The sequence below is a fragment of the Chaetodon trifascialis genome, chromosome 4 (assembly GCF_039877785.1).
Source record: "Chaetodon trifascialis isolate fChaTrf1 chromosome 4, fChaTrf1.hap1, whole genome shotgun sequence".
NCBI lineage: Eukaryota > Metazoa > Chordata > Actinopteri > Chaetodontiformes > Chaetodontidae > Chaetodon > Chaetodon trifascialis.
Window position 1 is genome coordinate 17,556,509 of NC_092059.1, and position 15,299 is coordinate 17,571,807.

Consider the following 15,299-nt stretch of genomic DNA (forward strand, 5'->3'; position numbering starts at 1 on the left):
ACCTCCAGCATTTCTGATCTGAGTTCATACGTGTTACTGTTCTGCTGATCTGCAGCACACATCCAGCTAAAATTCGTCAGCACATGTACTTGGCATTATTTATAATGTTATATTTGGTGTCGCTATCAAAATATGATTGATGTAGTTCCTAGAATAAGTGCCTGCATAGTCACAACTGATGTCATGAAAACATGGTTCCTGTGTTTCTGAGTGCCAATTATGAAGTCACACTGTCAACTGCCCAGAAAAACATGAGCCCTTTGTTTCATGTTTAAAGACACATAATTTGTTGTCACTGATACAAACCATATCCCAGCTGTATTGGAGCTATACAAAGACGACTTCATACATAAATTGTACTGAGTGTTTGAGGGTAATCCAGCCTACCTGTTCCAGAAGAGTGCACACAGTGAGGCAAAGACACGTAAACTGAAGCCAGATTTGTTTCAACTTCAAAATCTCTTCTCATTCATGCAGTCAGAATTATATATTGCAATAAACAAACCCACCTTTGAGTCATGTGACTTGCTTATATGCTCCGGTTAGTTTAGTATTTGATGCTAAACAAACTCCATGCAGAAACTCAAAGTACAGTAAACTACCTCTCTGTGGTTTGGACCAAAGTAAATCAACAAGGTGAGGTCACATCCTTGCAAACCTTCACGTTTGTATGAGTCGTGTGATTGATTTGACCACCGCAGCATCAGTTACTGTGGTTTGACCTGAGCGTAGAAACTGACATGAGGAGAAACAGAGCCGAAACTGACGAGAAGACACTGAGCAGAAACCTCGTTATCAGTACAGAAGAGTCCGTCTCTTTCCTTTCAACTCATTATTTCAATCAATCCATTTAGTCCAATATGACTAATAATATAACCTGTGATAATTCTGTCTGTCTTCCTGAATATTGCAGTCTTAACTTCGACAATAAACTATCGGCTGCTGTCTGAGCTGACAGATGATGTGTGTGTGTGTGTGTGTTTATAGGTTATCAGTAGTCAGTCAGCCAGAAGGACGGCCTGCGTGTTGCAACAGCATGTGTTAGGAATGTGCCTGAGGCTGCTGGAAAACGTGTGTGTGTGTGTGTGTGTGTGTGTGTGTGTGTGTGTGTGTGTGTGTGTGTGTGTGTGTGTGTGTGTGTGTGTGTGTGTGTGTGTGTGTGTGTGTGTGTGTGTGTGTGTGTGTGTGTGCGCCGCTACAAGAGGATATATGTTTGAAACAAATTGAATGACTGCAAGTATCTGAGTTTGTGTGTGTGTGTGTGTGTGGGGGGGGGGGGTACAGATTACTGTATTTCACATTAGTGTCTGAGTTTTTGTGTTGCACAGATTCTCTTTGTTTCAAAGAAGAAACTGAGATTTGCCCTAAAAAGAGTTTGATGTTGGAAACACCTACAAAGACAGCAAGCCCTCCAATCTTCTTTATTAACACACCTGCGGTTGTGAGGTTTGTGGCAGTGCAGGTGGATACACACCCTGTCCAAGTGTCCTGTTTCAAGTCAAGACTTTTTCATATCTGCTCCCTCAGCTGGCTTCTCGAATCCAATTTCCTCTCTTGTCACATGATAGCACATCATGTAAAATACTCTGATTTCTACAAAACATAGTTCCAACATCATTAGTAAACACCGCTGTCTGCAGCAGCTGGAAGGATGGATGCTTTAGGTAACACATCAAGTTACAAAGGACTCCAGGTTCACTCTGTGGACACATGGGTGACAAATTGTGACAAATCTGTACGTTGGAAGGTGTTCGGCCAGCACAGCCTGTAATATGCTGTATAGCACCGTTGATGTGCCTCTGCTCTGAGTGTTAGGACAGATCTGATGGTCTGTGTCTCTCTCTCAGGGCTGTGTGGAGCAGGGAGGAGGGAACCAGCCTGAATCCAGCTGCATGAATCTCTCACTGAGCGGCTGAGGGAGGTAAACATCTCCTCTGACACAACACAACAGCATTCACTGAGGTTAGTCTGTCGTATTTAAGTTGGTGCTTCCTTCTTTTCTCTGTTATAGTCACACCATGATCCAGAGCATCAAGCATCCACTGTATACAGTTTTCCACTTGCTGTAGGAAGTCTTGATCACCGGTAGCCCTTTCCTGAAGCACAGGAAGTGTTTTATATTTCCTGTCTTGTTTGGAACAAACAGAAGAACAACCAGGTTGTTAATGTGATCAGCCATAGGTTCTAAGCCCTCAGCTTTTATTTTATTGAGACAGTTGAAGCAAAAAAATGTTTTTTCCATGTTGATTTTTTTTTTAAACTCTCATTACTTTTAACATTGAGATGTTTTACAGTGCAGTCAGACCCCTCAGAGTTTCTCTGTCCGACATGTCTGAATGAATGCACATTCTCCCAAAAGGAAAGATTTCCCAGTGAAGCAGTTTGTGTGGCAGATTTTAGCGGTCTTGTGGTGAGAAGGATCCTGTGGTTTTTCAGTAGGGCTGGATGGTGTGACGCTGTTGTTAACGGAGCAGCTGTCTTGTGGTTTTTGGACACAGTTCAGCTCTTTGTTGTTGACTCTGTTCTGAGGTGTTTCCGCTGACTGCTAACTTCACTCTGTGCCAGAAGTTTCTATGCAAACACAAAAACGTACATTTGAATTTTAGGCATGAATCTTGCATTGTTTGTGACTGACTCTTAAAAAAAGTCAATGTTCTTCTTGTATATAGATCATTTGACAGCTCAAGCAACCACAAGTAAAGAGTAAAGTAGAAAGCAGAAACACACACACAGATATACACACTGAGGTACAGATGATGTCAGGCTCAACGTCCTTCAACACCTCTCAAGAAGAAAAGCAAACAAGAGACCCATTTAACAAAACCTCTTTATCTGCGAGAGAAGGGAATTCACCTTCTTTTGAATTCAGTCACAGGCTGTCACACATGCCAACGAGCCATAAGAAAACACACTTCTTCAGGCGTTTCCGCACTTTGTAGTAAGTTTACACCCCCTATAAAGAAGCATATATATCCGCCATTAAAGTGAGAGCAAGGAGCCAAGTGGGTTGTGAACAAGTTATATCCTTTTAGTTGTTAGTTGTGGGAAGCTGTCTCCTATTAACAAAAACATGGTCATAAGAGAGCCAACATTTAGAGCATGTGATTTTGACTCCTATAGAAAAATAAGTTAATATAAAATCAACAGACTTTTTGACAGTCAGTAGGTAACACATGTGCTAGTGTTTATACGAAGCTAAGTGTTTTAGTATTTATACCCTTTTCCTTCCTCTTGTTCTAAGTACAGTCATGACAAATGCATTCCTGTCACTGTGTTTTCTTTAGCCAGGTATTGATTTGAAGCTGTGTGTGTGCCGAAAGGTCCCAGTCCTGAAAAATGACTCAGTCAGTGCAAGTGAACCCAAAGCTGCCTGGTAAGAAAATGCAGTGATGTACATACAAATGTACATATTTAGGCTTCTCTCTCATCATTCTTTCAGTGCGCTGTAGCCTTTCCCAAGCTGCAATAAATCAAATAACTAGTTTCTGCCAGTCGCAGGTTTGTGGAGTTTACCACACTGACATAGTTCAGATGGTATCACAATGCTGTTAACCACAGGAAAGAAAATATTTTTTGAAACCGTTTGATGTGTCTTTGTGACGATTGTACTGTAAACACCACAGATCAGACACCTAAACCAGCTCCAATAAACGATGACACAGTGCAACAGTTCTGTATATTGACTGGAATAAGTATTGTGTCGACACTAAGGCACATACGTTATACTTCCCAACACGAGTATTATTATCTCTGCTCTTTTGTGAAGTATATTTTGATTCGAGCTTTGTCTTTTCCTGCTGTGTTTCATTAGGAAAAACATTAACATGTTGCTTAGACGTCAAGTATACACACAACGTGTTTTAGAGTAAAGTATTGAATGTAAACATAACTTTTGTCTGTTTACAATGAAACTCCACAGTATGTGGTCATATTGTCCAGTTACATGTCATTTCGCCTTCAGATCTGGGCTCTCCATTCATATACTCCAGTCAGGAGGAGGCTGACCAGCCTGGCTCCTACTCCGTCCAGACTCCATATGGGTTCCAGCTGGATCTGGACTTCCTCAAATATGTAGAAGAGATAGAAAGTGGGCACAATCTCCGTCGGGCACCAGTCAGCTCTCGGCGCTCTGGCCGAGGGCTCAAACTTTCCCAGAGGAGTCCAGGTGTGGGGGGACGTACCAGTGGCTGGACATCCACAGAGTCTCTGGCATCCCCAGCCAGTGAGGATGGCAGAGGTCCTCCGCCACCACCACCACGCAACCGCCTTGGGTCAGCACCCTGCGAAGGGCTCTGTCTGTCCCCTGTGACCCTCCTTAGTGTTCCTCCTCTGTCTGCTGGGGCCAAGGTGCCACCCCCTCCACCACAGCGCAACCTTAGAGTTGAGCGGACTCTTCTGGAAACCAGCCGGCGGCTACAACAGGAACAAACCAGCCACCAGCACCAGAATGGTGGGCGCTTCCAGCTCGCAGATCCTCCCAAACAAATCTTACCCTCTCCATCCACTCAGCCTCTACAGACTAGCTGGACTAAACCCAGTCCTCAAACTTCTGGGCTCAGCACTCCAGCTGCTGGCACCGCAATGACTCCAATCCCACCCAGCCAGCTGCAGACAGTTAGAGAGCAGATGGCTACAGCCTTGAAACAGCTGAAGGAGATGGAAGAGAGGGTAAAGGGTGTTCCTGCACTTGAGAAAGAGGTGGCCACGCTTCGTGCAGAGAAAGACATGCTCCTGTTGGCCCTGCAGGAGAAGAAAGTAGCCATAGAGATGGCCCAGCAGAAGCAACCATCCACAGAGTCTTCTACCCAAACCATAGAGACCCTTCAAACTGACCACAGTGTCCACAGTCGACTGGCTGCACCAACCTCACCTGGGCGTAAAGGCCTTGGAAAATCAGGTGAGCTGAAAAGGCTTGCTGAGAAATTTGAGGGGAAGGAAGAGAAAGCCACAGAACCTTCACCAAAAGGTTTCATAAAAGCTCCAGAAAAAGCATCTGTTGTTGAGAAGAAATCAGTGGCTGTTGGGGACGACATGCCAATGGACTCTGTTATTTTCTACTACAGCCAGGGTGTGAAAGATGCTTCTGAGGGCACCAGGGTAAATGTTTGTGAGAAAGGCACCGACCCAGAGGCCCCTCTGGTTCATGAGATGGGAATACAGGCCAGAGTGAAGACAGAAGAAGCTGAGGTTTGGGTTATGGAGTCACTACTTGGACTGACATGTGAGTCACAGCGGGAGATTGACACCTTACAGGACACCATCAAATTCCAGCAGGAGTCCATTGTGACTCTAGAGGACCGGTTGAGAGTTGCTGACAAAGACCTGGTGACCCTTAAAGCCCAGCTGGAGGAGAAAACCTCCAAAGTCACGTTTGAGAAGGGGGTCCTTGTAAAACCAGACACAGCGAACGTGCAGGTAGAGACATTGCCTCCTACAGTAAAGCATGCTGCAGTTCTGTGCTGTCCTGAGGTCAGCAATGCATGTGTAGGTGAGAGTTTAACAGCAGATCAGATCGAGCAAAGCACTCAGACTGATGCCTTAGTGGAACCAGCTCCTGTTGCAGTAGTCAGTACTGGGTGCCAATGGCAGAACTTGTTTGAAGAGAAGATGGAGCCAAAAGTGCTAAAGAAGAGGCAGTTGACCATTGCTGAATACAAGGTCTCACTAGAAGAAGAAGTGATCAGTATGGCTGACAAGACAGAGGAAGACCAAGGAGAGAAGACTGTACCCAGCAACACCAAGACAGGTGAGAACTTACAGTTAAAGTACAAGCTTGGGGTCAACATCATATGTGGTTCCTTAGAATGATTTTCTTGACAAAATACATCAAATGTAGAATTATTTATCTTTATAACATTGGCACAAAATATAACAGCACAACATTAGTAAGAGAACATAATTTACTATTCATAGCAAGTGGAGAATACTGGAGAGACTACACACCAGTTCTTAAGTGTACATAAAGACAGTGTAATTTAATTTAAAAGGAAAATGTGCTTGAAAGAACTGTCTTTTAAAACCAAGTAAATATTAAGTAATTTTTAATTCTTTTAGTGAACACCTATATGGTCAATTGTATGCTTGTCTGTAGGCACAAGTAATTATGAGTACCAATTTTAAAATGTCTGTATTCAGTATAATTAGCTGCAAAATACATCATCCTTTCCATGAAACGTCTTTTGAAATTATTCTGAAATTACAGAAAACAAAGCTGCCCACTCTGGTATGAAATATTTACACTGAAAAATGAGTGGGAATGCAGCTTTCTCAAAGACATTTGGCTAATCAGTTTTCTAAAGCAGTTTCAATGGAAAGACAAGATGTAGTTTACATCATGTGTCATGTGTGAGGTATGCATTTCTCTGTTACACTTTGAACAATTGTTTGATCCATCTGCTTTATGGTAACAGGTATGCTGAAATCAATCATGAAGAGGAAGGATGGGAGTAACTCTGGCGAGAATCGCACCACTGGCAAGAAGAGCCTGCAGTTTGTTGGCATTCTAAATGGAGGGTTGGTAACATGAAACTTAATTTTATTTTTTACCACAGTAAAAATAAAATAAGGGCAGACAGTGGTCTAGAGGCTGGAAATAACACTTTGACCAGGTCACAGAGCCATCCAAGTGCCTAAAATGTGAACTGCACAAGTTTGTTTGTTTTCCAGCAAATATTTGTGTCTCCCAGGTATGAGTCTACATCCAGTGAAGAAGAAGAGGAAGATGAGGAAGAAGAGGAGGAAGATGGGAGTTCTTCTGCAGAAAGTGGAGAAGGTGAGTGCATGGACAGCACAGAGGAGGACGAGGCAGCTCTGGAGGAGGAAACATCTGAGGAGGAGAGAAACGTGAACCTGGATGAGAGTGACACAGATGAGGAAACCCTGAGAGCCACAAATTATTCATCTGATGCTGTCAAAGAGAAGTACGTATGTTGTTTCTTAATATAAAAGAATACAATTTGTCAGTTGCTACACTGATTAATGCAGTTTCAGAGGGCCACAGAAAATGGGTTAATATAGTTTCCTGGTGAAGAGTAGTGTGTATGAAGGCTGCCAAATCATGTCGTATTAACATGTATACTGTAAAATCCACATACAGCTGTACTGCAGATTACAAACGATGTGCAGAAAGCAGTAAATAGTTTTGTTACAGGTTTGAGCTGAGCTCCAAAATGCGTGAAGCCTGCCTCATCCTGAAGAACCACCTGAACGATGACATCAAAACACTGAAGAGTAAGGAAGTGGTGCGTTCCTGATTGCTTCTTCAAACCATTTTATCACTGAGTTGCACATTTCAACATCACCACTTCATTACTGAAGTAATGCAAAATCATAACTACTTCAAGTTGATCAAAGCTGTGGGACTGTATGTTATTGTGTGGGGATATTTCCAGCACCTGCAAACATCAATCACAAACAATGGGAACTTCATGTAACAATAACAGAGGAGTCTAGACTGAGAAAAGGCTCAGGTACTGGATCATTGTCGGCTTTAACAACAGATGCTACAAAGGACTTCCCTTGACATTCAGTGGAAAGTCAGGCTGCTCTGAACTATTTAACTTGCCAAAATACACTGTATACACCAGTGTTTCTCAATTCCGGTCCTCGGGCCCCACTGCCCAGCATGTTTTAGAGGTTTCCCTCCTTCACCACACCTGATTCAAATGATCAGCTCGTCATCAAGCTCTGCAGTGGCCTGATAAGGAGCCACTCATTCACTGGAGCAGGAAACATCTAAAACACAGGTCTCAAACTCATTCCACAAAGGGCCCTTTGTGGAATGAGTTTGAGACGCCTGATCTAAAACATGCAGGGCAGTGGGGCCCGAGGACCAGAATTGAGAAACACTGGTATACACAATTGTTTTAACCAAACTATGACAAAGTGAGGGTGACACACTAGAACTAGTAATAAAATACAACTTTATTATTGTCTAGAGATGGATATGCTTCAGATTCTGTTTTGATCACTCGTTTACACATACTTAAAGATAATATATGACTTCCCACCCTCACCTTCAGCTCTCCAGCAGCCACACTGTACAGCTTGAGTGGTTCCGCATCTCTAGCGCCAAGATGGCTCAGCCTTCACGGGTCTCGGACTACTTGATGGCTTTCTCTGAGGTGTCGTCAGTGCTGTTGGAGCATGTGGTCAACATGACTGACGGCAATGGCAACACGGCTCTCCACTACAGCGTCTCCCACTCCAACTTCGGTGTAGTGGAGCTGCTGCTGGACACAGGTCAGTGACTGAATAACCCGCACTACTGAATGTTACTGGACTGGCTACAACAATCAATCTATAATCAAGCTAGTAATCCAAGCAATTATTTGAGAAGGATCCAACTGAGGTCTTCATGTCTGGAGACCCTAGGTCTGCGAGCCAATGGGAAGAGAGTGTGATCCTCATCACTCCATCACCATCATTAGTGGTCTTTTTTTAATTATTATTTTACCAGATTCAAAAAGAGTCATGTACCTCTGCTCATTAGTTTTAGCTAGGTGTACCTAATAAATTATTAACTGCATATGTTTATGTAAACCGCAATGATTGTTCTGTATATCTGTGCACTTGCTTATGTTCCCTGCAGGTGTGTGCAGTGTGGATAAGCAGAACAAGGCGGGCTACACGGCCATCATGCTGGCTGCTCTCTCTACTGTGAAGGAGGAGGAGGAGGACATGGTTGTGGTCAAGAAGCTCTTTGGTCAGGGCAATGTCAATGCCAAGGCCAGCCAGGCAAGTCTGAATCACATTATCACAGAGCTCACAGACACAACTAGAGACACAACTCTTGTATGCTGTTTACTTTTGAGTATTGCTAGTAACCACTTTCTTTTACTCCTTCCATGTTCCCACAGTCACATTACTGCAGTCATTCCTGTCATTTGCAAGTCATTTCTGTATGTGTGTAATGTGAAAATATTTGTGCCACAATTTCATTTGATATGCAGTTGTTTATTTGAGATACGGATCTCTACTTAAAAAAATAGCACCTGAGAAATGTGAATGACCAACATATGTCCAAACAGAACACAGAGACCTAGTGTGAATCCGTAGTTGGCTCAATCAACCAGAAGCATTCCATCACTTAAGAGTCAATTCTGGCTCAGCTGACTTCGTTCAATGAATTAAATTAGAGTTCTGTGAAGAAGGGGGATAATACTGTTCTTTGTTCCCTGTTTATTGGAATGGGGTATGTGTTAGGAGTATTTGTGGTGTTGTTATACACTGAGATCTAGAAGACTGGATAAGGGAAATGAGTAGCTTTATGTAACATTCAAGTCATTCGTGAGAATGTGTTGAATTTTGAGTGGTTTTATCTCTCTGCTTCATCCAATCAGGTTGTGCAGTGTATGTGTTTGGACACGGCGCCTGACAGGCTCTCACCCTGCCAAGTCATAGGACTCTGAATTTATAGCATCTCTGGCAATAAATCCAATTACTGCTGCTTGTTATTGTTGCTGCGGGTAACAACATGAGGCACGCAAGGCAATTTAAGAGTCAGGAATTTAAGTCATACTATTTTGTGCTGTGTTTTGTTTCAAGATTAGCTTTTGGACTGCGGTGTCATGTGCACAGTGACTTGTAAAGTAGTTGTTTGATTTTTCCTTTGAATTAATGACTTGAAATTTAAGGCAAGTGTGGTATGAAACTAGTAGAAATATGGAGGATTGACCTTTTATGACTTTAAGTTTGGTCTTTGGGACAATGTACCATCTTTTATACCTACATTGCTTTTGGAATTCTTATCTTAATCTCCACGATGTACTTCCTGATGTAATCTGTGTCTGGATATTGTGTCTGTTTAAGGAAGAAAATGCATGTTGTGATTCTGATCGAGATGCAATCAGAGCAGATTGTGATGAGCTAGAACACATCCAGCGGTAGTAACAGTAGCTGGAAAAAGTGATATAAAAATGAATCATGCCCATCCACGGCTTTCCTTGTAATGCAACATGGCTCGTTTCTTGAAGTCTGGCAGGCCCATTTCATTTGAGGGTTTGAATTCTAAGTGCATAAATGTATGCACTATGTAGTGCCATCTTCCCCTAATATAACCAAGGAGGGTTGACTCAAGGGCAACTGGACTTGAAAACAGTTGGCCTCTCATCTGTGGAGTTTCTTTGGTTCCCACTGGTGAGGGTGTACTTGACCTCTGTGTAGTCATTATCAAAGTCATCTGGTTGTTAGTGCTCCTGGCTGTGTCACGGCAGTCGTTAGAGTCCTTTGAGTGCCAAGTGTAGTCTACGATAGCTGGACTTGTCACAAGGCCGACTGTAAAAAGTTGTTAAATCTCCTAAAAAGGGTGAAAGAACAGCATTGTAGGTGGGGAATAAGTGGTGCCATAGAACCTCTCCTGTGTTGAGGGATGGTTTCTCTATAAATAACCTCCTTTACCCTTTCAAAACCTCCCTATCCAAAATATGTATGATGTTGTCTCCAAATTCGAATGAACGTAACCTAGGAGATTTAGCAACTATAACATTACACTTGGCCTTGGGTGATGCTAATGACAGTCTCTGGTCTACATGCTCTGACTGGACAGTTGTTTTCTGATGTAGTTGCTGTACTGCAAACAAGGAAGTAGTTAATTTTCTGTTGCACAGTATTTTACCCCAAGTACAGAATAGTCTTTTTTTAACCTTGTAGGGCACGTTGTTGAGACTTTTTATGCAACATGTGGCAGAAACAGATTGATTAGCACCGCGGTCCTGATTCTAGATCTCACTTGTTGTCCTATGCATTGCGTCAGAGAACATTTGCTTCAAGGCTTTCTCAAGGCTGGGTGACTTGTAAAGTCTCTGTAGCTCAGTGGGTGGTGCTGGGCTGCAACACCAGGTCCCATTCACAGTAAATACCAGTCTGTTGATGTCCCAGCTTTTGAGTACGTATGTGTGCATGGCCCATAACAGTGGGCACTGTTTAGGGCCATTCTAAAACTGGGAGGTGGGCCCCCCTGAGGAGGCAGAGAGAAACTACAGATGACCAGGGAAAAAATATGGAGTGAAACTAAAATGAAATTTTCTGGGTTGATAAAATAAATCATTGATGCACAATAACTGAAATGTTCTTAAGCACGGCACTTCAGATACAACAGTTTCAAAGGAGATGTGCAAAACTCACTCAGCTTTAAAAATGAAGTAGCGCTGAAAAACAGAAAAGGCATGTGTGCATAGCAAGCCTTATCTGTATTCATATAAAGTACAAAAATTCCTCTCCTTTTATAGTTAATCTAGATAAAGTCAACAGTTTCCTCATTCACATTGTTCCAGATAGTGGAACAATAAGACTGGTATCATTAAGTCAGTGTTGTTAGGAGGTGGTCATTTTTCTTGAATATTTCTCATCATTTAATAAACAGCCAATATGGTATGCTCTTAAAAAAATGTATTCTCTTTTGGAGAAATGGCATTTGTAATTCTTAATCTTTGCAGGCGGGCCAGACTGCGCTGATGTTAGCTGTTAGCCATGGTCGGCAGGAGATGGTGCGGGCGCTGCTAGAGTGTGGTGCCGATGTTAACGTACAGGACGACGAGGGATCCACAGCTCTGATGTGTGCTAGCGAACATGGCCGTGCTGAGATTGTCAAACTGCTTCTGGAACAGCCTGGTTGCGACATATCCATTGTTGATAATGTAAGGCATTTATTCAGCTGATGCACTCATCGCGGGAAACTTTCAGTTACTTATCCTGAGCTTACAGACAAAGCCTGCTTGATGTGCATGTGAACTGCTGGATTTCTGACAGCTGAAAACATCTGAACAGTTTTTCGTCTGGGATTCAGCTTAATCCATACTCAGGAAATGACTCCTCATGGGAAATAGGTCTATGCAGTTTCCCCTCCTTGTCACCTCTTTTTTTTCTTCTCTTCTTTCGTGTTTTTCTTCATTAGCAAGAGTTTAAGAGCACCGATCAGATTAGTTTCATCTGCCTTCTGCTGAAATCAGTGCCATTTACAGGAAACACAATCACTGGACCTCTCGCAAGCCCCCGGGGGAAGAATTAAAAAGCCACAACTCCTCTGTTCAGAACTGCAGACTTGCAGATTTCAGACACAATGCCCTGCAGACTCTTGCATGAGTCCTCTGCATACTTCACCACATGATCCATGCACGAGATAGCAGTAATGGTTCATAGTCAAATATGGAAAAAGCTCATAAGTGATTACTTATCGACTGAATGATCCAGACTATAAAAGATTGATCATTTTGGCAGCCAACTTAAATCACCTTCCAAATTTGAGTGGGAACATTTACTCTGAAATCTTACCCTGGAACGAAACTCTTCTTATCACTGCTTGTGACATTTCTGGCTATGTGTTTTGCTTAATCTGCACAGCCATGTGCCTTAAAGTGATTTTACAGAGGACTGGTCTGGATGCTTGAAGAGAAGCCAGACAGACAGATATTTGAGAGTTCACATCTGTACCAGAATGCGTTGGCCATTCAGTGCAGGCAGCTCCTGGATTGTGTTTCAGTGTAGCACAGCTGGACTGAGAGATGGACTCAGGGGGGATGGAAAACATTTGGAAAAGCCCCCACCTCCCCTGTCCTCTGAAAACATAACACCATGACAAAAAATAACTGTAAGACACAGTGTGGTTACATGTACAGTGCTGTTCATGAGCCTTATTTAGTTCAGCTTTTCACTGTATGCATTCTTTTAACCACACGTAAGGATACACCACTTTTTTGGTATGGTATGACTCTTAAATGAAATAATTTCTGTTGAATAAGCTAAATACTGTCTAATGCCAAAGTGCAAGATTTCCGCTAACAGACAATAGTTGTTGTCCGTTAGCTAGACCATGCTTGGTTATGTTAATCTATGCACTACACTAAAAAGTACCGAACTGTGAACCTACACACCAAACTGTGGAGTTTTCATGAAATCTGTATTACTCCTTACCACAAGGCTAAAACCACAGGATCTTACTGACTGCAGCTAATGTTTTGTCCCGCTTGACATATTTGATGAAATAGCAGGGAAAGTATGATTACAAACACAAAGAAATGCGAAAGATGCAGGGCAGATGAATGTTCTGGTCGTTTATCAGCCAATCAAAGATGCATGACAGTGACTGATTTGAATAGACGAGTTACAACAACATCCTTGACAAGTGTGATGTAACACATCAAGACCAAGACAGGTTATGGTTGTGTAGTGTGGAAACAGCTGGAATAAAGGACCTACTGTGTGTGATGATCACCTGATCCATGTCAAAGTGTAAAGCACTCGCTCTAGCCAGAAACTTCCTGTGTTTTCAGACTCAGTTAACTCACTTCCACTGTTTCTCCTTCTTTTTCTGTAGGATGGTAGCAACGCTCTGTCCATCGCACTGGAGGCGTCTCACAACGACACAGCTGTGCTGCTCTACGCCCACATGAACTATGCTAAGACCCAGACTGCTGTGGTGAGTCCCCCCTCCTCCCACCTCCTTGTCTGTGGAGATGGGGTAGTCACATGTGAATTTGACCAATAATATGACTGCACTATAATTTTTTAAAAAGGACATGAAAAATTAGACATATTAAAAACAGTTTAACAAAATTTGGCCGACCTTATGGCAAAGTCTCCCTTAAGTTTTAATTAAGCCTGGAATGAAATACAGAATAAATATCAACATTTGGAGTTTACTTTTTACATGGCAGTGAGGTTCTTTCAATTCATTTTTGGGGTCACAAGCGGAAACGTTTGAAAGCCACCAACTTTAAGTCTGCTGAAAAAGCGTGTGCAAGCAGGCTGAATCTGATGCTGTCACACACACAACATAACTGTACAGTGCGCAATGCTGCTTGTATTTAAAGTGAGTAGGCAGCTCAAAGTTGTACTTTGGGTGTGGGCAGCACTGTCTGAAGGTGCACTGCTGCCCCCTATAGGTGTTATTAAGCTCATGTGGATTATGTTTTCTGTAGGAGGGCAGAAAATGTAATATTACTAGTACTCTACATAAATACTAAAACATTTCCATTATTACAATGTGAATGCAATTTAAGTAAATTTTAAATTAACATACAAATAACAGGAATAAAGAAGTGACTGTGCTTAATATTTTGTGCTGGTGAGTTCTTTCAATATAATTAAAAGTCAACCCTGTTCTTCACATTGTATCATTCAGGGGAGTCCGAAGGCCCAGCCAAGGAGCCCCACCAGCCCCCACAAGCCCTGGCCGTCAGACTGACAGGGTCATGGATGCTCGTGTATGCACACAGATCAGAAAACATAACTGGATCTGAGCTGAAAAGCTCCACTGGAATTTGCTCAAATATATATCTATTTATATATTGCCATATGTCCTGCATTTATAAGTATGTTAATATGAGAATATTATTTTTCCATAAAAGTCGTGAATGGTTATATTATACACTTGACTTATATGAACTCCTAGCATGTCTACATGAGGTCTCCAGTGAGTGTTTTTTCTCTGACAGGAGAGGAGACCTGACATTTATTATTTGCACTCCACTAATATTTTACTGTTAAGGGCAACACACACTGGTGGCATATACTGCACATCAAAAAACTTTCACCAATTATCGTCTACGTAAGCACACACTGACAGCAATATCTGTCAAGATACTTCAGTGTTTTATCATAAATCCCAGTGTCGACAGTGCAGAAAATATATCATACTGGCTCCCTGGATTGACTTCTGTCTGCATGTCTGGTGTATACTATGGATGTCAAATGACACGACGCAGCTTGTGTTTGTTGCCCTGTTATTTTCCCTCTCTGTCCTGTCTTGATTAACTGATCTGTGAACCTCTTCACCTTCATAATCTGCAATAACTGTCTGTGCATTGTATGTTCATACAAATAAATATATACTGTATATATATATTCATGTCTGAAATAAACATTTACTTAAAGTGGATGAAAACTAATTGTTTCCGCATAAACATTTTTTTAAATAATAACTTTTCTACACTGAGTTAAGGTGAAGTATATAAAGATGAGTAAGAACATATTCCAAACAAGATGTTCTTACACCAAGGATAATCTAGTCCCTAAAATTCTTTATTAAAAACACACACACACACACACACACACACACAGAGTAGGTTTTCAAATTTTTTTTCTAGTACCTTGCCAGCCTGTGCAAGTGAATATTAAGTGATCATTGAGGTAAGCAAACATATTGTGAATTAATTGTAGCATTACATCCTTATCTGGGCTGAACAGAGGGACACATGGAATTATTCACTTGAATTCTGGAAACAGAAACAATTAGAAGTTAAGACAATTCAGACAACATATATTTCGAACACTGACCAAAAAAAAGAAGAAAAAAAAAAGAA

The 15,299-nt window shown here is 42.0% G+C and overlaps 1 protein-coding gene across 2 annotated transcripts in view; it reads left to right on the plus strand.

Moving 5' to 3' along the window:
• Positions 1-14,877, plus strand: part of kank3 (KN motif and ankyrin repeat domains 3) — a 28,829-nt gene extending 13,952 nt beyond the window's left edge. The window contains exons 2-12 of one of the 2 annotated variants that reach the window (XM_070961878.1): positions 1,848-1,962; positions 3,285-3,373; positions 3,962-5,746; positions 6,411-6,513; positions 6,687-6,920; positions 7,151-7,241; positions 8,022-8,241; positions 8,591-8,736; positions 11,436-11,636; positions 13,313-13,414; positions 14,120-14,877. In XM_070961878.1, coding sequence (XP_070817979.1) covers positions 3,337-3,373; positions 3,962-5,746; positions 6,411-6,513; positions 6,687-6,920; positions 7,151-7,241; positions 8,022-8,241; positions 8,591-8,736; positions 11,436-11,636; positions 13,313-13,414; positions 14,120-14,182 — 2,982 coding nt within the window. In that variant the 5' untranslated portion in view covers positions 1,848-1,962; positions 3,285-3,336 and the 3' untranslated portion in view covers positions 14,183-14,877. The remainder of the gene's footprint in view (positions 1-1,847; positions 1,963-3,284; positions 3,374-3,961; positions 5,747-6,410; positions 6,514-6,686; positions 6,921-7,150; positions 7,242-8,021; positions 8,242-8,590; positions 8,737-11,435; positions 11,637-13,312; positions 13,415-14,119) is intronic. The other variant, XM_070961879.1, reaches the window with a different exon arrangement.
• Positions 14,878-15,299: the final 422 nt, after the last annotated feature.